The sequence below is a fragment of the Centropristis striata genome, chromosome 11 (genome assembly GCF_030273125.1).
Source record: "Centropristis striata isolate RG_2023a ecotype Rhode Island chromosome 11, C.striata_1.0, whole genome shotgun sequence".
Lineage (NCBI taxonomy): Eukaryota > Metazoa > Chordata > Actinopteri > Perciformes > Serranidae > Centropristis > Centropristis striata.
Window position 1 is genome coordinate 31,082,505 of NC_081527.1, and position 20,585 is coordinate 31,103,089.

At 39.5% G+C, this 20,585-nt stretch overlaps 2 protein-coding genes across 2 annotated transcripts; one reads left to right on the forward strand and one right to left on the reverse strand.

Annotated features, from left to right (window-relative positions):
- Positions 1-56: 56 nt before the first annotated feature.
- On the reverse strand, positions 57-12,064 carry si:dkeyp-68b7.12 (trichohyalin). The gene is made up of 13 exons (XM_059344868.1): positions 11,820-12,064; positions 9,496-9,598; positions 9,238-9,382; positions 8,965-9,047; positions 8,184-8,291; positions 7,458-7,576; positions 7,201-7,375; positions 6,854-6,951; positions 6,351-6,422; positions 5,065-5,796; positions 4,754-4,962; positions 2,984-3,603; positions 57-1,598 (listed from the first exon to the last, which is right to left on the reverse strand). Exons 1-13 carry the CDS (start codon positions 11,905-11,907, stop codon positions 125-127), a joined length of 4,026 nt encoding a protein of 1,341 aa, XP_059200851.1. The 5' UTR covers positions 11,908-12,064; the 3' UTR covers positions 57-124.
- Positions 12,065-14,837: 2,773 nt separating this feature from the next.
- On the forward strand, positions 14,838-19,143 carry si:ch211-155e24.3 (uncharacterized protein LOC100150696 homolog). The gene is made up of 4 exons (XM_059344795.1): positions 14,838-15,199; positions 15,281-15,390; positions 16,538-16,637; positions 17,345-19,143. The coding sequence occupies exons 1-4, from the start codon at positions 14,986-14,988 to the stop codon at positions 18,310-18,312; spliced, it is 1,392 nt and encodes a 463-aa protein (XP_059200778.1). The 5' UTR covers positions 14,838-14,985; the 3' UTR covers positions 18,313-19,143.
- The last annotated feature ends 1,442 nt before the right edge of the window (positions 19,144-20,585 follow it).

A 20,585-nucleotide genomic window follows, 5' to 3' on the forward strand; every position in this document is an offset into this window, starting at 1 on the left:
ATCTATTAATCAAGTTTGTATGTGGTAGAAAAACATCCTCAGTATGGGAAAAACAATCCAGCCCTTTATGCTACAAATAGAAAAATAGTTTGTACAGTCAAATCCCTTTGAATGAATATAAACTTCACTGTACTTCATTTCCCCAATCCCTCTGCCTCTCCTTCTCCTTCTCACACTCTTTCTCTTTTTCCCGCCTCATGGTTGCAATGGCCACTGCCTCGTCAAAGCACATGCTGAGGGGGCTGTTTCTGTTCGTGTCCCTCATGGCGCTTTCCTCCCCATCCCTCCTCCTCTCCCTCTCTGCCTTTTCCCCTCCCCTGGGTGTTGGCTTCTCCTTCTTCCCCCTGCTCTCTGCGTCTTCGCCGTCTCCTGCACAGACTCTGTCCTGCTCTGTCGGGACTCTCAGCGTGTTTTCTCTCCCTCTGTCCGTATCTCTTTTCTCTCTTTCCTCTCTTTCCTGCTGCTGCTGTCGGAGGGTCAGGGCGGTGATTTTGCAGTGCTGCGGTTTCGGAGGCACCACCGGCACTGCTTTCACTTGGTAAACCCTGGGATGTTTGGAGACGACCAGCTTCCGTCCTACTCCTCCCTGGCTGCTGTCACTTTCCTCACACTTTCTGCTCTCTTTCATAACCTCTTTTAGTTGTTTATCTGCACTTGGCGGTGTTCTACGATGCTCATCATCTCTCTCTTTGTCATTGCTTTCTTCTTCTGTGTCATGATGCTGTGCTTCATCATTGATGGCATGCTTTACTTGAACTGCTTCTTCTAGATCGCTTGTCTTTGGTAAGTTTGTCTCTTTTTCCTCAAAATCTCGCTGTATATCTGAGTCTGTGAACTTTTCTTCAATCATCTCTGTTGATTCCTCTACAACATCTGTCTTGTTTGTCTCCTCTTTGTCAACTTCCACCAATTCCTCTCGTGAAATCGCTTCCTCTTCCTCTTCCTCTTCCTCTTCCTCTTCCTCTTCCTCTTCCTCTTTCTCTTCCTCTTCCTCTTCTTCTTCTCCATCTTTGATCACATCTCCCTCTCTTTCCCTTGCATCCTTCTCCTCAACCTGTTTACTCTCCTCATCCTCTATCACTTCACATACAACATCCTCAAGTTCAGCCCAAAATGCACTATCCTGCTCTTTGTCACCTCCCTGCATCTTCTCTTCATGTTTTTCTGCAGCTTTCACTTCTTTGCTTTCATCCTGCATGTCATCGTCAATTTCATTTATCTCCAGAAACATTCCTCGACATATGTCCTCTATCTCTTTCTGTACCTCTCCCTCATCACTGCCCCTCTCCTCTGTATCGAAGGTTCTGTGCTGCTCTGTTGCCCTGACAGAAAAGTCTCTGAAGTCATCTAAAGAAACGTCATCAGTGTCTCTCTGTGCAGCACAAGAGACTTCATGAGAAGGCGGATAATCGCTGTGATGATCAAACATGAAGTCAAACATGTCTGACTCGTCCTCGACCTTCATGTCAGCCACATCGGTTGATTCATCGTCGATCGGTGGTGGAAAGTCGGCACAGCAGTGTGTCCATGCCTCTGGAGTGAGAGGTTGTTCTTTGTCACTCTGAATATCCTCCATGACGTCTTCCTCTGTCGCTTCACTGCAGAGACATGACAGATAGAAACATTTCAGAAAGGATATCTTGCTTTGGACAACTGGTTTGTAAAATTAAGTTTCAGTGTATTTAATTGATTTTTCTTTGCAATAACAGTCAGATTTTTATAATAAAGTAAGCTGTTTGTTGCAATCATGTGATTTGGAGAATTTTTTGAGGTAATTTTGATTCATTTAAAAAAAAATGTAGGGTTAGACACACTGTGAAACAAGATGACATGTACTTTTCTTGCATATTTCTGACTGGTTTGACTTGTTTTATGCCATATTTGCAGAATCTTTATATGATTATATGATCTTTTAAAACATTTTAGTGGCTTAATTTAGTCTTTGTAAAAAAGAGGATAGTGGTGTGCATTGCAGTCTGCCACAGAGCCCTTTCTAATTCTAGTTTGTGGCGCCAAAGCCAGTCATTTAAGATCATTGTTGTTGGATGTTACTTTTGCACGTAGCAGTTATGGGAATATAGTAAATGCAAAAAAGCTAGTTAATTGACTCAGTCATGCCAGTTACGAAGAAATATATCTAAGGTTTGCTAACATTAGCAAAGATATACTTCTGTACCACTATACGATGTTTGTCATGGCAGACAAAGTAATGTAGTCTTTCTTTGAATGCATATTAAGTCTTTTTAAGGCCACTTGGGGGCAGCACAATCAGCTGTGAATGCAACTTTGACATGTTATCACACACAGTTTTCAGCAAAAATTCACTTATTCAAACATCCGGAATATTCTGCTCTTTAGCTGCAAAATTATTCACTATGTTTGGTATGTTGAGTCAGTTTACTGTTAATTACTGGACTGGGCTGGGACAGTCAAAGCTGATGTGTTTTTTTATGTTTTTGTGCCCTTTAGTGGAGTTATTTGGTTCTCAACACAGAAATGGGATGGCAAAAGAGTCATTCTTCTGGGATTGGAATGGGAAAGGATTTTTTGTTTCACTGTCATTAACTCTACTGAAATCATCCTCTTTTGCAAATGTGTGAACAGATTGTAATGCAACTTAAAAGCTGAGCCTATCCCTGACTTTCCTGGCTGCCTATAACAGCCTGTAGACAGATTTCTATCTAGTGGTCTCGGAAGAACTTTGCCGGGAAAATCCACAGGATGTGATGTTTATATTTGCCTCCCTTCAGCTCAGTGTAGTGGGACCTTTTTTTGTTTGGTTTTGGGAATCAAAACCAACACTGAGCTGGCTTTCTTCAGGTATGCTAACATAACGTCAAAGCATGCAAAATGTATTGTCATATTTTGGTTGTAGTGGTTTTGGCTGATGCCCAGGATGCTCAGTTCCACATATGTGCGTTATGTTATAAAACATGTAACAGTTCATCCTATGACACATATTGTGTTCAATATTCAAATTTACCTTTGCCTGTTGTTTTCCAGTTGGTCTCTTCCCTGGTGATTGTCCTCTTCGGTCTTTGTTATCTCCTTTTCTTCCAGTCTGTCTTTATCTTCTTTGTCTATCTCTTCTACCTGCTCTACATCTACAACAGTTACTTCTTTACATGCAGAACTTTCATGATTAAGTGACTGGTGTCCTCTGTCCTCTGAGCTCTGTGACTGATGTGCAAGAACTCTATCAAGATTGTAACTGTCCTTTTGATAAATGTCTGGTGTAAAGGCCGGATCATTTAAAAAGAAATCAGAAGGAAGACTTTTAATAAACATGCTGTCATCTTCGTCGCTGCTGTAATCATTGTCATCACTGTCCTCCGGTGCAGCCTCCTCGTCAGAGCTGAACTCCTCTGGTCCGTGGACGGGCGAGGTCATGTAAGGCAGGCTGAGGGATTTAGTGTGTCGGCTGTGTGAGTCGAGGCTGAGCGGCCTGTGTGGTTTTAACTCTGTCTGGCTCTGAGTTTGTGTTTCAGGGCCTGGTTGCAGGTGTGTCTGCGGCTCTGCAGAATGACGGAAAGACTGAGTTTGCTCCATAACTTCGTACTCGTCATCTGAGTGATTTGGAGGCTCAACGGAGAACTCGTTCACCTGAGAGGTAAAAAGAGACGGGATGTTGAAAGGTGTGCAAGGGAGAAAACTGTCTATTTATCTTTCACCCCAGAGAATATGTGATAACGGTGTTGATGGTTTTCAACCTGAACCCTATTTTCAAAGCATCTACTAGGAGCGCTGCAGACAGCCGGGGCAATGGCACATCACCAATGTGTGTCCACTAAAAGTGCTTGTTTTTGTCACTGAAAGGCTGAAATTGCTATTATAAGTGTCTGACAACTATATGGGAAGATGGAAAAGTGTCGTTCTGAAATCTCGCAAGAGCTGACTTGTTGCAGGAGGACAAATGGTGAGAATCAGAGGAAGAGTTGGAGAGACGAGTACTGGGAAGAGCTTGTGGTGTTGGAGTACAAAAAGCATAGCTTAGTTTGAAATTTTCCAATAAAGACAATGTTTTTGTACTTCAAAAAATTGTGCCAATGAGATGACATTTTGTGTAGCATTCATTGACTACCTTTGTTTGATATGGGCAGGAGGAAGTTAAGGCTAGCTGTGCTACAAATTGATGCTAACGCTCTAGTCCAAACACAGTGTTTTGCAAACCGTTCTGCCCAACTAAAAGAAGAAATCCTACACCGAACAGTACTTTTTCCTACTGAAAAAATTGCTCCATGAGCTGTTACTTGGAGTCAAACTGTGTAACTTCACCCAACATTAATTGTTTTCAAACTCACAACTCTACTATTCTTTTACTTAAACCTTAGTCATTTGGTTTTATTACAAATAATATTACAAATTGACCTATTCCCTAGAGGTTAGAGAATTGGGCTTGTAACCGCAGAGTAGGCGGTTTGAAAGGCAAGGCACCTCTCCCCTACTGCTCCCTGGGTGCAGTATTGTGCTGAAATTTCCCCGTTGCTGTACTAATAAGGCAATATCTTAATCTCATTTTGAAAAGCCACTACGCTTGCAACTAGCAAGAGCGACCCACCATCCCTGATACATCCCAAACTAACACTCAAGGCTGCCTTGTGCATCGATTTCAGATGCTGAGGGCCGTGACAAAGTGTGACAAATCTGACAAGTTGGGATGAGAATGCATTGGCTGCAGACAGAGCACTGTCCAGAAATATTTTCCACCATGACATACAGTTCAAACCTCCTCTGTACAGATAAAACAACAGACCTGGTAGGAGTCACGGCACTCCATGTGGTCCATGACGCTGCAGTCCATTTGGTCCAGGAAATCAAAGTTATCTTGGACGTAGCCGGACAGCTCCTGGTCGTCGCCCTCCACTTCAGTAGAGTTGAGGAGGTCATAAGCATCAAACGCAGAGTCCTCAGCATGCTGACTCAGCTCTGGCTGACAGTCAGCTGGTCTCACCTCTTTCATTTCTGTTAATAAAGCATGGGTTAAGATTAGAGAGGATCTTGCATGATTTATTCCTGTGATATCAACAAAATAAACTCACATAGTTATGATATATGTTAAATTACCCATGTACTCATCCATATCGTTATCATCGACAGCAGTGCTGGAGGTGTGGCTTTTGGTTCGTTGCTCTCTGCAAACATCTTGATCTCCCGTCACCACCTCCGGCTTTAACCTGCATTCTTCTTTAACCTCCTCCTCTTTCTTTTCTTCACCTCCTTCTTCCACACCACCACCACCACCTGCCTCGGTATTCCCTCCTGCATCCACGACTTCTTCTTCTTCGTCTTTCACGTCTTTCATCTTTTTCACTTTCTCCTCAACCTTTCTGCTTTCTTCCACCTTCCATTCCATCCCTCTGCTTTCCCTCCTCTCTCCTCTCTCCTTTCCTTCCCCTCCGTCCTTATCTCTGCCACGATGGATGACCCTGTTGCTCCCGCCCCCTTGCAGCACCCCATACGCCAGGTTAGAGGTGATGTGCAGGGGCACGGTCACCATGGTGGGCCCTGTGATGTGCATGGCTGCTCTTCGGCCCACTTTAGTGGAGAGTCCTGGGGATCTGGACTGGACAGTCTCATTGCCTGTGACTCCTAAACCTTCAGGGTCAAGAGAAGTGTAGGTGCCCTGAGTGCCCGCACCTCCACTTACTAACCCTGTTCCCCTGCGATAAGTTACAGCATATTCACTGCCACCTAAGGCACCAGTGGACGCCGTGACCTCGGAGGCCGGCTGGGTTGGGGGGGTTGCGAGGGGGGACATACTGGTGGAAGGAGGGCGCTGGGCGGTACGTTTGACACCTGTAGTAAAACAGACAGAAGAGCTAAGCTAAATAAAGGTTTTAAAACAGTTTAATCTGACTTAAAGTATGAGTGAGATTGAAATTTTGATTGAAATAAACATCTGTTGATGAAGGCCCTTGCATATGCAGAATTATAAGCAGCAAAAATCACAAGTGGTGAAAAAGACTAGAGACTAGAGTGCCACCATAACCTAAGATAACCTAAGGAGGAAGCCGGACGACCTGGAGAAACCCATGCTGACACTGGGGGAACATGCAAACTCCACACAGAAGGGCCCCAAACAGGGTTCAAACCCAGAACCGTGTCGCCCCATGCTATGGTGTTGTGAGAATTTATCTGTAGATTTACCTTGGGCATTCTGTGCAAACTGACCCTTCATAAAAAAATGATGTTAGTTTGTTCCACAGTTCAATCAAAGCAAATATATATTGTATATATACTGATAGATGTTCTTAGTGTGTGCAGAGTTAAACATTATTTTATCCTATTGTTGATGTATTATTTTATCATTCTAACTAAATGTGTTGGGGAATGAATCACAAGAGCAGCACCTTCATTTTGATAGGGAGGGGTGCTGAGGGAGTCCATGCTTCTTGCAGGTCTCAAAGCAGGCCTCTCTTTCTCTGAAACAAAGAAAAAAATATTTAAAACAACAATAAAGTACACATGAAGTTTAAACCTCCTGTGTCAGAGTGACTCATTTTAGGAAAATGCTTTAGGGAATACAATTTGTCATTACTTTTACCTCACAATTTGGCTATAAAGATTAATTATCAATACAAAAACATCAATACAAAACATCTTAGTTTGACAATAGCAGAGGCCACAACATCTGTAATGAATTCACAGCTATGATCAATGGTTTTCAAAAGAAACGTCTTCCTTTGCAGAAGTGAGTAATCATCCCCTAGTGTACACCTGTAGACACTGTTCACATTCTACACCCTCTAAAATGTTGTTAAGCAATAAACAGAAAAAAATGCATTTAATTTAACATTAAATCATCAAACGAAGAGCAACTACCAGGACGAATAGCCATGATGAGGTTTTGTACCTTTGGATGATGGTTTGTGTCTCCGTCGTGGGTCATGGAATCGTCCTCCGATGTTGAAGAAGGACATCCACTTCTTGCCTTTAAGAGATCCTTTCCTCCTGAACAAAACACAGAAACAAAGATTTAAGATTAAAATGATTGATTTATTGTCATCATACACTGTAAGTCAGTCCACTACAAATATCACACAGTTAAATCAGGCCTAACATGAGATTAATACCTGCATTGTAAATGTTTGTGAATCTCTTTATCTTACAGGGGAAATACCAGCTAATTGATTACTGACCTTTGTATGAAAAACTTTCTATTAACCAGAACAGATATAATAAATAAACAAGTCCACTCACTTGTCAGTGCCTTCAATGATCGCGTGGTAAGGTCTCATGGCTAGAGGACCGTCTCCGGGACTGATGTGACCAAAGTGAGGGACAGGGTGAGTGGCAACACACCTGAAAAACCCTTCCTCCTGATTGGGCAACGCTGACGGGGAGGGGAGGGACTTCCTTCTCTCCATTGACACGCCTGAATACAGCAGAAGTAGGTCAGATAGAGTGTGATACAGTGCAAGTGAAAGTTGAGTCTTATCATCAGGCTGATTTGTTACCTGGTTCAGGAAACAGCTGAGGGACGTGTGTGAGGATGAACTCCACCACGATGGACTGAACCCTGACCTCCATGAAGGCTGCTGTACCGTTAAACCCCGACACCTCGATGTCCTTTGACCTTGAAATACACAGATTGGTTGATTGATTGTTTAAGGGCAAAATGGAAGAGCTTCAGTCAATATTGGAAGGAAAAAGCAAGGACGAACACAAGTGAATAAATTAATGCATAGATGAATAAAAGGATGAACAAATGCTGGAGAAAAGGGAGAAGGAGGCAGGTAAAAGAGAAAACAATGATATAATTAATAGAAGGAACAGGGGAATAAAGAGGAGACAGTAATGGTGGATAGTAAAATTATACTTTATAGATATTTCTATTAATTTTTCCCAGTTAATTTCTTACCTTAAGTTTTCTAAAATGCTATGCTTAAATTTTCATGAGGCATTATCTAATGTAATGAGTGCCAATTTGCATAAATTGCCTAGCTGACAGAGTCAAAGGTTTTTACAAAGGGGATTTTGAATATCTCTATTAATTTCTCCATAAATCAGAAAATACTGTCATAAAACAGCCATAAAAATATATATTGTTGCCATGTTTTAAGCAAAAAAATGTTGTGACGTTTGTATGTGAGGGCAGGTTGTTGCCCAGTGTGTTGCTCAAAAGCACTTAATCTTAAAGAGAGCACACATATTTATTATAATATATTATTTTATAAGCAAACCTGAGCAGATTGGGGGCCCAGACGATGGCTAGGTTCCTCGAGTGCATGTTGGTCTCTGCAGAATATGAGGCCATTTTGACAAGATGGCGCATCAGAAACTCCAGAGTCCTGATAGAGAGAAAAGTAAAAGTTAAAATCAGTGAGTCAGAAGCAAAATAAAAGCCTTCAAAAAGTAAATAATAATTTATTTCTGTGTTGATGACGCTGCTAATAACTTTAACAACAACAAACCTATCAGATAGGTCTTTTGGGGACAAAATCTTATTAAAAGAGGGTCTAAAATATATTTCTGTAGGTGTGCTACTGGAAGTTATGATACAATTTCCATCAGATCCTAAACCTTCCACACCTTGCCTCCTAATGGTAGATACAGGCCTGCAATCTGGGGGGCAAAGGGGATAGATGACCCATGCAAAGGCTTAAAGTGGGTATAAATAAGGTGCGTAAGTAGGGAGTAGGAAGTAAAGCAGAATCTAAAAAATTTTTGGGTAGAAAAGATGCCATCCTTGGATCCAGCATACAGTTCTTATTACACTACGTCCATGCTCAGGCTGCATGTGAATTCCCTCCATGAATTCCTAAATAGTGTGAACTTTGTAAAAACTCCCAAACAAATCCAAAGTAATCATGAAGTAAAATGATGTAACAAAACTGCCTTAAAATACAGACTTTCATCTGCTTCCTCCAGGCAGAAAATACAGGTTTTTATGTCGGTTTAGTTGGGAAAGCTGTATGACTTGATAATAATGAAAGAGGCCTTCAGTTCAGCAGTAGACTGTACCTGTAATGTTGAGCTGGTAGTTCTTTGAGCACATCTCTGATCTTTATCAGCCTTTCCTCCTCCAACTGGATGGCCACAGCTTCCTATAACACAGGCGTGTGTTTGAATCAGCATGTTTATCACTGATTCAGTTGTTGGAAATATTACACATATGGAGATCTTGACTTGTTCTGATGTATATGTTATTTTTTCTTTGCAGGGGAGGTACTTAATACCCCTGTGCTTAGGGATATGCATGAATGTGAAATGTTTTTGTGTGTCTGAAGTACTCACAGCAAACTTGTCATACAGCTGGTATGTGAGCAGAGGGTTGGGCAGCTCTCTGAAATAAGCTTTACACAGAGAGCTGACACAGTGGATGTCCTGCAGGTACAAATCCTTGTTCAGATCTGGACTCCCGTCGCTCTCAAACTCACCCCTGGTTGCACACACACAAACATTCACTTTTGATTACATCAACGCAGCACACAAACCTCACAAAAAACTTTGCTGGATTATACATTGATAAATTAAAGGTTTAAATAAACATACCTCAGTTTCTGTATGTTGGACGACACTCCAGACAACCTGTAGATACCGTCCACGATGCCATTTTTCTCAACAAACTCACTGCAGCATTGCAAGACCTGAGGAACTGTGGGGAACAGTGAGTGATAACATCAGAATAATATGCTAGATGTTAGACGTTTTAACTTTTGTATGTACAAATAGGCCTTATGTTTGTCTGTTTAAGTCATATAAAGAAAGACAAAAATACACCCACATGCTGCTATCTCATCACTAGTTCCTCTTTTAATCTACATGGATGCCTAATTACAGTAGAAATGTCATGTATATGTAGAATAGAAGTAGTTTTGGGAATGATATATCAATGTTCTTTTTTATTTTGTCCTTTTGTGCAGATTATTGTTAATACACACCTGCATATAGGCTAATTTATGAATGCATGTGAACCTCCTGATGATTGGCAAATATAGTTTGAAATTGCATACTAACATGAGCCAACTGTTTATACTAAGTATGGCATAAATTAAGTACTGCATAGTGTGTGGAATTTGTGTACACAAGAAAAGCCTATATATATGCTATATTAGCAAGAAGTTCTCAGTATGTGATGTGAGCTTTCTGGACAAACTGCTAATTGCCCCAAAATGCATTGCGGCTCTGCAGACTGTCCAGTGGCAGACTGGGAGGCAAATGGTTCATTTAATTAACAAGCAGATATCATGTTTCGTAACCACTTACACTGTATGAACAACCGCCAGCTACATGCTAACAAAAAAATATAAACAAGCTCAAAAATGCTAATTGTACTTTCCCTTCTGATACGTCTGCTAATCTCCGATAGTGGTGCACAAAAGACTCCTGGGCTGAGTCTGGAGGCTCAACAATGTTTGGAGAAAATAGACACCAACACTACAGCCACAGTCTGCAAACCGTGAGATGCAGAGCAACACGATTCGCTCGCACTGCTCTTTCTCCGGTCAACCTAGTGGACAAGCAGCAATGATGGGCGGGACTGAATCCAGAAAGAAATCTGTGCTTCCAGCAACTTCATAAAAATGTTTCTCTACTTTTTATGTGGGAAAACATGTTAAATAAGCTCTTAATTATAGCAGCAGATATATTTTATATACATACTTTAAAATATATCTGGAGGGGGACTTTAATAAGATTAATTGATCTTAAAATAATACTGGAAAATATAAAATTGAGTGGAAGAAGTAATGTTCCTGTACATTTGTGATAAATGATTAGTTTCAGCAGTAGCACGCGCTGGTAAGATCGTTACTGAACAGAAGACATGTTGCTTGAGTTTACTTCAGTGTGTTCAGCTCGTAATGACACTTTATTTAGTACGCAGTACGCAGCACATACTGAGTGAATATGTAATATTAAGTATGGGATTATGCGATTTCGATCACAGCCGCTACAGGAAAATAAAAAAAAGTTTAGAGATATGAAATGGCAGTATGCCTGTTACATACAACATGGACTTCTGAGGGAAATAAAACATAGCAGGTGATCACAAGGCTCACAGTATAAAATGACCAGGAGTTACTCTCAAGCATGTGAGTGGGCCTGGTGTGGTCAGTGCTGTGTGGTCTGACAAATAATTGTACGTGCAAAACAAAGGCAAATCTTTTCTTGACTTCATTACTGCAAAATGAGAAAGCAAACTCTAAAAACAAGACAAATGCTCTGAAGAAATAATGGCTGTGAAAAAGATGTCAATGCTTATTCCTGTTGAATCATTCTTAAAACAACTGTAGGGTGACATTAAGAGGATGTTGAAATATTCCCCAAAACACATTAGGTAACACTTCTGTTATACAAGCTTAACAAAAACATCCTGGGTATATAAACAGCAAATATGTTTTAATATTTGTGGTTATTTCTGGTGAGGTTGTTTCTGTCCACAATCATGTTTGGAGTCGAGATGTACCCAAAGCACAAATAATGTGAAGGAAACAGATACATTTTCTGTCTGAAGTTAGTCTTTGTTCTCTGGAAATATAGCTTTGTGTCAGCCATTATGTTTCTTGTAATGATGAAAGTACAGTATGAGGATGTGGAAATATTCTTTAAAGTTAATTATATGCCAATATTAAATGAACTAGGTGTTCTAAAGGCACAAAATTGTAATCACCAATGAATATTAGGTTAAAAAATAACAATATTTGCAGGATATAACATGACTAAAACATGTCCACATCTGGTCTTTTTTTAACATAATATAGATAAAATTACAGATAATGCTGTTGGTTGAACGAATATAGATACAGATTATGCCACTAATTTAGTGTAATGTACATGTCACGGTTAGAAAATGGTAACAGGAAAAGGTTACTTACTCTCTTGGGAGGAGGCGTTCAGGTGCTCCAGCAGATCACATCCAAACACCTTCTCTTTGTTCCCTCCTTTTCTCCGAACTCTCCGCATCTCTTCCTGTCTGCTGGCTCACCTCACATTCAGACCGGCCCGAGCTGCTCTCAGTTTGTGACCGTCAGACTGACCGACTGACTCGTCTGTCTGTGCAGCTGCTGGATCTGTTGCCCAACTCAGTTAATGTGACACTGACTCTGTAGAGGTGCTGCACATTTCACAGATTTGCCCGTCCTGCTGCTGCTGCTTCTGTTTCCTTTGCTTCAGTGCATGTTGTTGGCTGCAGGTTGTTTCCTCTACAAGCGTCATATGTGAAAACTGGAGTGTTAGGACATACTTTGGTTTATCCTCCACCCTGCAAAAGCAGGAATAGCAAAAAGTTTCACTGTGCAAGCACCAGCTTCACATTGCTGACAACAAATCTCCCTCAAATCAACAACAAATTGCTCTGAATCCTCGGTGTGCATATGTGGCTCTCCACTTCCCCCTGATGCACTCAATTTATTTTCGAATGAAAGGCCACACCCTTGCCTCTGTACTTCTCCTATTCAGAGACGTGAGCTTCTGTATCTTTCACTCCAGCCACACCATAATGTCTCTCTGAGCTTGGTGTACCAACCTAAACCTCCACCCTCAGCTCCAGCCTGAAGACTGAGCTCAGTACAGGCCCGGTGTGTCCTCCTTAGCCCGCATGTCACGGCCATTGCGGGCCCCTCTCTGCAGCGGAAGTCGAGCACTCTTTAAGCCTGAACATACAGACTCATACAGACATTCAAACTCTCTCCCCACCCCCCCTACCTCCATCTTCCTGACACCTGCCACTGCTCTGCTTCTGTCCACCATCCCTCCCTATATGTCCACTTTTTAGAAACAGCTTCGATGTAGAAATGTGAGGAGATATAAAAGTTAAAAAGCGAGTGTTCCTACCTACCTTCACTCTGCATCGGCACACAAGTAGCAGCACAAAATGATGACGCAAGAAACCACTAAACTTCCCCTGTTAACTTCCTGAGTGTCTCTCCTTCTCTTGTGCTTTCTCTCTGTATGTGGCCCACAGTTTCTCCGCCTCTGCTGATTGAGTACAGGGAAATCAGCTCAGTGTATCTGCACAATGCATCTATTTCCCTTTCTGTGCCATGTTTGTCTTTATGTAGACCGAGCCCCAAGTGTGCATCGTACCCTGACAGCAAGAAATAGGCAATAAATGTACATTTAGAACAAATTCAACCCATTGTACTTTGACTGTTTCAGTTGTACATCAATGCTACATGTTGATATGAACCATAGCACCACACAAGACCTTAGTAAGAACTGTAGAAGTACCTTAACATGTGACAAAGGCGCCAGAAGTACTAGCACAGTCACCACAAATAACTTTAAATCACAACTACCCTGCAGACCAGGAAATCTGACCACAACAGAAACTAACACTGACATAAATAAATCACAAATAAAAACCAAAAGAATACGATGAAATACTACAAAGGAATGCAAAATTAGGATACACTGGCACGTTAAAATGTATCAAAATATCCACAGAAATCTACAACTTAATACAAATAATCACAGACTACAGAATTGTATGCAAAAGTTGTAAATTTGAAATGTACTCATGTAAAAGTACAGAATATATATTTATACTTAATATACTTTTTACTGTAGTGTTAGTGGTGATATAGTATAAAGTAGCATAAAATGGAAATGCTCAAATGAAGCACAAGTACCTCAAAACTGAGCTCAAACACAAAACTCACCTTACCTAACCTAGTTATATCCCACTCTTATGTTTTTTAAGACATTTAGTGAGAAGATCCATGCTATTACTTGTGCATTTGTGTAGTATATATTTTTTAATAGACATAGAATATAATACAAGAAAATATTATAACAGAAAAGATTAGTAGTTTTGTAACTGTCTTTGAAACTGTAGTATATGTAGTGTCTGTGTGGTAGTTTGTGGCTATTTCTATTGTCTGGGCCTTATTAGTTAGAGTTTATTAGTTGTCACAGACGGCTTTATCAAGGGTAAATAAAACAACTAGGCACGTTTTAAAGTACCATTAAAAACCATTAAAAAAAAAGCAAAACAAAATATTGCTATCCAATGTTAGGTACATTTACTCAAGTAATGTACTTAAGTAGTAATGTACAATTTTGAGGTATGGGTACTTTACTTGAATATTTCCATTTTATGTATTTTATGTATTTTCGACGCAAATATTGTACTTTTCTTATGTATTTTACTCCCCTACAGCAGCTTTAGTTACTTTTCAGGTCGAGATTTAACATGAAAAACAGGATTAATCTATAATGAATTGACATTTTTATAAATTATACCTCACAACAGTATTAACATAGCATTATTTTTACACATTTTAATGCTGCTTTCATAAATGTCTCAATACAAATAATCAAATAATATATTAAGAATATATAAAACTATCTGAGTGGGTCCATTCTGCACAACAAGTATGTTTACTTTTGATACTTTAAGTACATTTTGATGCTGATACTTTTGTACTTTTAATTAAGGAAGTTTTGGATGCAGGACTTTTACTTGTAGTGGAATATTTTTCCAGTTAAGTATTAGTACTTATACTTAAGTAAGGGTTCTAAATACTTTTTCCACCACCCCAAATATCATTAGTCACATATTCACCGTGTGAAGCCTGAGCTGACAATGAGGTCACAGTGCGGATGTAGTTGAATATTTACGGTAATACAACAATTGACGCTATTATGGTGACTTGGTTTTGAAATCCAGCACGTCCCTGAGACATTAAAAATATTCAACTAACAACGATAATAACGTTTAAAAACATACGCAAACGAATGTTTATTCAACATAGTAGAAGGTGTTGAAGTATGTAAGCATAAAATAATCATTATTTTCAATGCGACTAAGGCAGAAAGAAGATGAAACCACCCTTGCGAAGAGTGACGGGTGTTAAAAACAAGCGACCCTCTCCCAGCAACTGTCCGCGGAAGATATTTACTGAACAAACATCTTTGTCCACTCCTCTGATGAGCGATTTACACACATTTACCCTGAAAGTAAGTGACAAACAGGCGCGTACAGGTGGATATATTTATTTGGGGGGTTTTCTTGAGTAAGAAGGTGAAGCCGGTGTCAACATGGAGGACTGCGGCTTCCAGAGCCAGCTTGTGTCCGTCATGGAGGTCCTGGCTAAGGCAGCTGTGGCGGAGATAAACCGGCGTGTGGATGACAGCTGCGCGGTGCTCCGGCTGGAGGTGAGCCAGAGCCGGCGGGACATCGACCTGCTCAAGAGGAGGACGGAGGTGATGGAGGCAGAGCTGAGGAGGACCAGGATAAGAGCCAGGAGGAAAGGTCAGGCGTGGGAATCTAATCTCCTGGTGTCAAGTTATTGTCTGTAGTTTCTGCTTTTAAAATGTTATTCTTCTTCCTCAGTGTTTTATCCTCCAGCTGCTGAGAGATTCTCTCCTTTAGTTAAAGTTGTGCTGAACAAAGGGAGACCGAGCACTGACTGGGAGGCTGAGGCTCCAAGTCAACCCCAGCAGGTATGAATACTGCAAAAATATTACTTTGATTCCATATTAATCCTCTTTTTGATTCATGAATTGATAATTAAGTTAATAACAAGCTATGTATGTTAATAATGGTAATAATAAGTTTATATATTACATTACTATGTGTTATACATACATATAGATATAAATATTTTTGTTGTTATATAACTGAATATAGTAAATTGACATAGGGAGAAGGGCTGGGATTTAAGAAGCTTTGGCTTCTTCCCACTCCTTTTGAACACAAATAAATGTTGAGTCTTGTTGTTGTTTCATATTGTGTTGTTGTCTTGTATTTATTGTTTTTAGTTTGTTTTTAATTGTTCATCTTTTATTTTGTGTTCAAATAAATTCTCAATCAATCAATCAATCAATCAATCAATCAATCAATCAATCAATCAAAAAAGTTTATAAAATACCAGCAGATAATGAAAAATGCCAATCAGATTTTCCCAAAGCCCGGTGTTATGTCTTTAAATCACTTGTTTTGTCTGGCCAACAGTCTAGAATTCAAATAAAATCAATTTAAAAATTATATTTAACAGATATAAGCAACACACCCTCACATTTGGTAAACTAGATACCAGATATTATAAAATAAGCCCTTTTTTAATCCACAGAGGGTAAAAGCACGTGTCACAGAAGCAGAAAAGCAGAAATAAGTACAAATAGTAAAAATAAATAAATAAATAAAATTCTGTCAATAAAAAATAGGTGTATACAACTGATAGTATAGTAATAGAAGTAAAAAATATGATTTGTATAAGAGCAATTTAAGACATCCTAATGAGGTAACTAACTTAAACAATTAAATAATAATTTTTAAAATATATATTTTGTGTCAATTTATTTGCCCCACTCAATAGTGACTTTTTGTTGTATTTTTGTGTTCTATATGTAAGGTTAAAAATTTAGTTTAATGAAATGCATGAACATAAAATAAAAAAAATATAAATATATCAACAAAAACTTGCATGTTCATATATATGGTTTATTCCCATATCTGTGGTAAGTATTATGTACTTAGATGTAAACTCACTTAAGATTGGTTCTCCCTGTGTGTATTTATTTGACTCCACGGTGTGTGAGGTAATTAATCGTTCCTGTGTGAGTGTTAATACTGAGCCCCGTGTTGCAGTGTGCAGACGTAGAACCTGCTAATGAAGCTGAACACATCCTGATCAAAGAGGAGTGTGCAGAGGAGGACATGTGGAAAAACGACTCGGAGGACAAACTGAGTGAGTTCAAACACAAACATCAGACACTTTCTTTGCTCATCACATAATCAGCAACGTGTGTGTTTACTTTAAAAGCTTGCTGTAGCAGTGTGGGGATAATTATAGAGCATGTGAGTAAAAATGCCAACATTTTAATGTTTTTACTGTATATTGTACCGTTTGAGTATTCAATAAAGCTAATGAAAAGACAATTTAGCAACTGTGTTTCTCATTGTTAAGCTTTTTTAGTGTTAGACCATTTATATTCTCAAAAAAAACATTATTACCATTAGTACACATTATTTTGTGCAGGATGTGATACTTTAAGATGAGTGTTCTCATGAGTCTCATTTTTCATTAAAAAAAATCACTGGAGCCAAACAAATTCAGGTCAAACTGACAACAGGTTGGATTTGTCTTTCATTTCCCCTGAGGTTAGTTCAGGTTTTGGTCCAGTTTGACAGTATTTTATTGGACCTTGATCCAGTATTGAATCTGCTTTATTGAATGTAAGTCCTCTCCAATCAAACCCTTATTGAGCCTGTTTAGGTTTCCTATTTTTATGCAACATTTTTTAGAAATAAGGTTGAAATTAAAATGTATTCTTGTGCTTTTTAAATTGATAGCTAAATCATACTTTGCTCTTTAAAAAATAGGAGTTATATTAAAAGTATTATTAGACTTGAAAACCACTCTTTTAAGATGTGTGGTTCCTGTGTTTCCTTTAGTGTCTGAAGCCGAGCAGCCGACATGTTTCGATGCCTCACAACCTGCCCAGACTGACAGCTTTGTGGAGCGTTACCACTCGGCCGAGAATGCGGCCGACCTTGGATCTCTGGTTTCCCCAACGGACAGCTACAACACTTTCTCAGAGCAGCAGCACCACCACCACCACCACAGAGTAAACACAGAGGCCGAACTTGTGGTGAAACACGAGAATGAGGAAGAGCCCGATGAGAACGCAGCTCCTCTTGATTCAGCCGAAAAGTTTGTGACAGAGGAAGGTGACGAACAGCTGTGGTCATCCAATATGTGCAGAGACGCTGTTGATGCAAGCTTCTCGTATGCTGAGCAGCAGTTCGAGCCAATTCCCTCTGCGTTCCCGTCCCAAAGCGGGGTGCATTTGGAAGACATGGTGCCTCGAATTCACTCTGTAGGGAAATCATATTCAGCCACGGCGAGTTCAGCACGCGTGAAAAGACGAGCCAGAGTGTTTGGATGCAAGAGACCGCAGCCAGACGAAGGACACGGTGCTTTATCTCAGATTAACACCATGGATCAGTGCTTGGTTCCTCAGCAATCACAGCATCAATTCACAGATTCTCCTCAAGTGAGAAACCCAAGTGAGGATTTGCCCCCGCCGAACCCAGCTGCCTCTTCTTTCTGCCGCAGCGGCTTCGGGCTGGCGAGGAGAATGAGGACGCCCTGGAGGTCCGGCATCGGCGAGAAGAGGTTCAGCTGCACGTACTGCGACAAAAGCTTCATGAGGTTCAGTCAGCTCAAAGAGCACCTGAGGAGCCACACGGGGGAGAAACCGTACAGCTGCCTGCAGTGCGGCAGGAGCTTCACCAAACAGTGCAATCTCATCAGACACGCGGTGGTTCACAGCGGGGAGAAGCCGTACGAGTGCTCGCTGTGTGGGAAGTGCTTCACGCAGCGCTCCAGCCTGAAGTCCCATCAGAAGACGGCACACTGACTGAACACGGTTTCATTTTATACATCTGTGTTGAGTAAATTCCACGTTTTTTTTTTTTTTTAAAAGTCTTCACCTGCAGCATGGAAAATTACAGATAAAACGGTTAAGTTTAATTTTATTATTTATTGTTGGGGTTTTTCAGGGCTGCAACTAACTGTTTCATTATCGATTCATAGGCCAATCATTTTTTTTGATGAACCGTTTAGTCTGTAAATTGTCCGAAAATAGTGACTGTCCATCCCCGTTTCTCAAGGTAAAAGCTGATGTCCTTAAATATCGTTTTGTCAGTTAAAAACCCAAAGATATTCAGTTTAATATGATAAAAATCTCCATATTCGAGAGGGTGAAAAAAAAACAGCATTTTCTGCCATTTTTGCATGACATATTACTTTATCATTGTACTGTAATTCACTCTTAAACAAAGCTTTGTGGGACAAGCCTGAGCTGTATTACCTCTAAATGATAACGTCAGTCTGGAAAAAAACTTAATCCAGTCAAACTAGTTTATAAACAAAAGTGAAGCTGATATTAACCCCAGTTTCTGCCTTTGCTTCATTTGTACCATATCAAACAAGAAAATTTAAAAATGTATAAGATAGATTTTATCAATGTTGTTTTCCCTTATTTCATGTTTTCATACATGATGTTTGCCTCCGTCAGCAGACCTAGTTGCACTTTGCATCCATGTTGTTTAGACAGTCTCTGTTCAGTTATGGAATAATATTATAATATTATTAGAATAACGGCCAGGAAAGTGTATTTTCCAAAACATTAAGTCACAGTGAGGTTGACCTTTGACCTTTTGGAAATAAAATGTCATTATGTCATCTATTTATCCTATTAGACATCTGTGTGAAATTTTGTCCTAATTAGTGTATGAATTATTGAGTTATGCCCACAACGTGCTTGTTTTTTTTGGCTCACATTGACCTTTGACTTCCAGAATATTATCAGTTCATCCTGCAAAATTTAAAGTAATCCCCTTCAGGTGTCCCTGAGATATTGCGTTTAATGAGAAGGGGACTGAGGGAAGGACAACCCAAAAACATAAGGCCACCAGACAACTCTAAAAATTAGTTAAATGTTTTTTTAATTATTTTTGGACAGAAGGGTCATAAAAGGATTTTAGAAATATTTTTAATGTACCTAAAAGGATTCATAGGTTTCTTCAAAGATCGATAGGGATTTATCTTTCAAGAAAATTGATGCTCAGCTCTCAGAGTTAGGCTCACCTGAGTAAACCAGTCTAACATTTCTTATTGTAACCAACCTGTATAAACCAGAGATGAGACTGTCATCTTGATGTAAAGAGAACTTCTATTGACATGGACCTTCCACATGATGGATTCAGTCTAAGTTCACACACTTATTTTAAAACATATGACTTTCACTGAGTTTCAGTGAAGATGTCCTGCAGAAAAATAATAAGAAACAAACACAAAGAAAAACTCAGAATCTTTGTTATTCGATCAGCAAAAAACATCTGAATCTGTATTCATGACGGCAGGTAACACAAACTTTTTACACAAATATACAAAGGTAAGACATTAAAAATGTTTTCTCATAAATATCAAATTAGATCCTTTATACTGTAAAACAGTCACATTAAAGTTACGCTGGTTGCATAGAAAAGTAGTGATAAGTACTTCAGAGGAGATCACTGTACAAGTGCATTTTAGTTCCTATTGAAGGGATCAGACTGAAATCAGAATAACAAGAGCATCACAAGGACAACAAAAATAAATCTGATTTCATGACAATCATTTAGTTTGTACACTGAAAATGTTCAGATTAACACTGAAAAATGTTTTGATGCTGTTAGAAGAGGAAATGCCTTTACACAGAGGACGTTCATTCCAGATATTCACTGGAGTGTGTTCATAAAAGTAAATAATGTCATGAGACCAACAACTTAATAACACAAATTGAACCAAATGTTAGCAGCAACCACGAAGGGGAGTGTCCTGCTATGAAAGATTTTGCATCAGACTGGTAATGTGCTCCGATTGAAAGAAAATATACATTGAATTTTGAGTAAAATCCTTAAGTATAACTTAAAGTTTTGTTGCAACACAGAGGAACATTTACATTTATTTAGTAGAACCCTGATTTGAAAAAAGTCGGGATACTGTGTAAAACGTGAATAAAAACAGGATGCAACAAATTCTATTCAAGTTAAAATGTATGCTTTGTACAGTTTTGAATTGGATATAGGTCAAAGGGGATGAGCAAGTTTTCACACTGTTTTATTTATGTTTTCGAGAATGTCCCAA

Coding starts and splice junctions, on each gene's coding strand:
- si:dkeyp-68b7.12 (XM_059344868.1), bottom strand. CDS start 11,907: ATGCGGAGAGTTCGGAGAAAAGGAGGGAACAAAGAGAAGGTGTTTGGA. Junction 5,797..6,350: donor CCCTCCCTATCAAAATGAAG/GTGCTGCTCTTG, acceptor GTTTTACTACAG/GTGTCAAACGTACCGCCCAG. Junction 3,604..4,753: donor AGTGCCGTGACTCCTACCAG/GTCTGTTGTTTT, acceptor TTTACCTCTCAG/GTGAACGAGTTCTCCGTTGA.
- si:ch211-155e24.3 (XM_059344795.1), top strand. CDS start 14,986: ATGGAGGACTGCGGCTTCCAGAGCCAGCTTGTGTCCGTCATGGAGGTC. Junction 15,200..15,280: donor GATAAGAGCCAGGAGGAAAG/GTCAGGCGTGGG, acceptor CTTCTTCCTCAG/TGTTTTATCCTCCAGCTGCT. Junction 16,638..17,344: donor CGACTCGGAGGACAAACTGA/GTGAGTTCAAAC, acceptor TGTTTCCTTTAG/TGTCTGAAGCCGAGCAGCCG.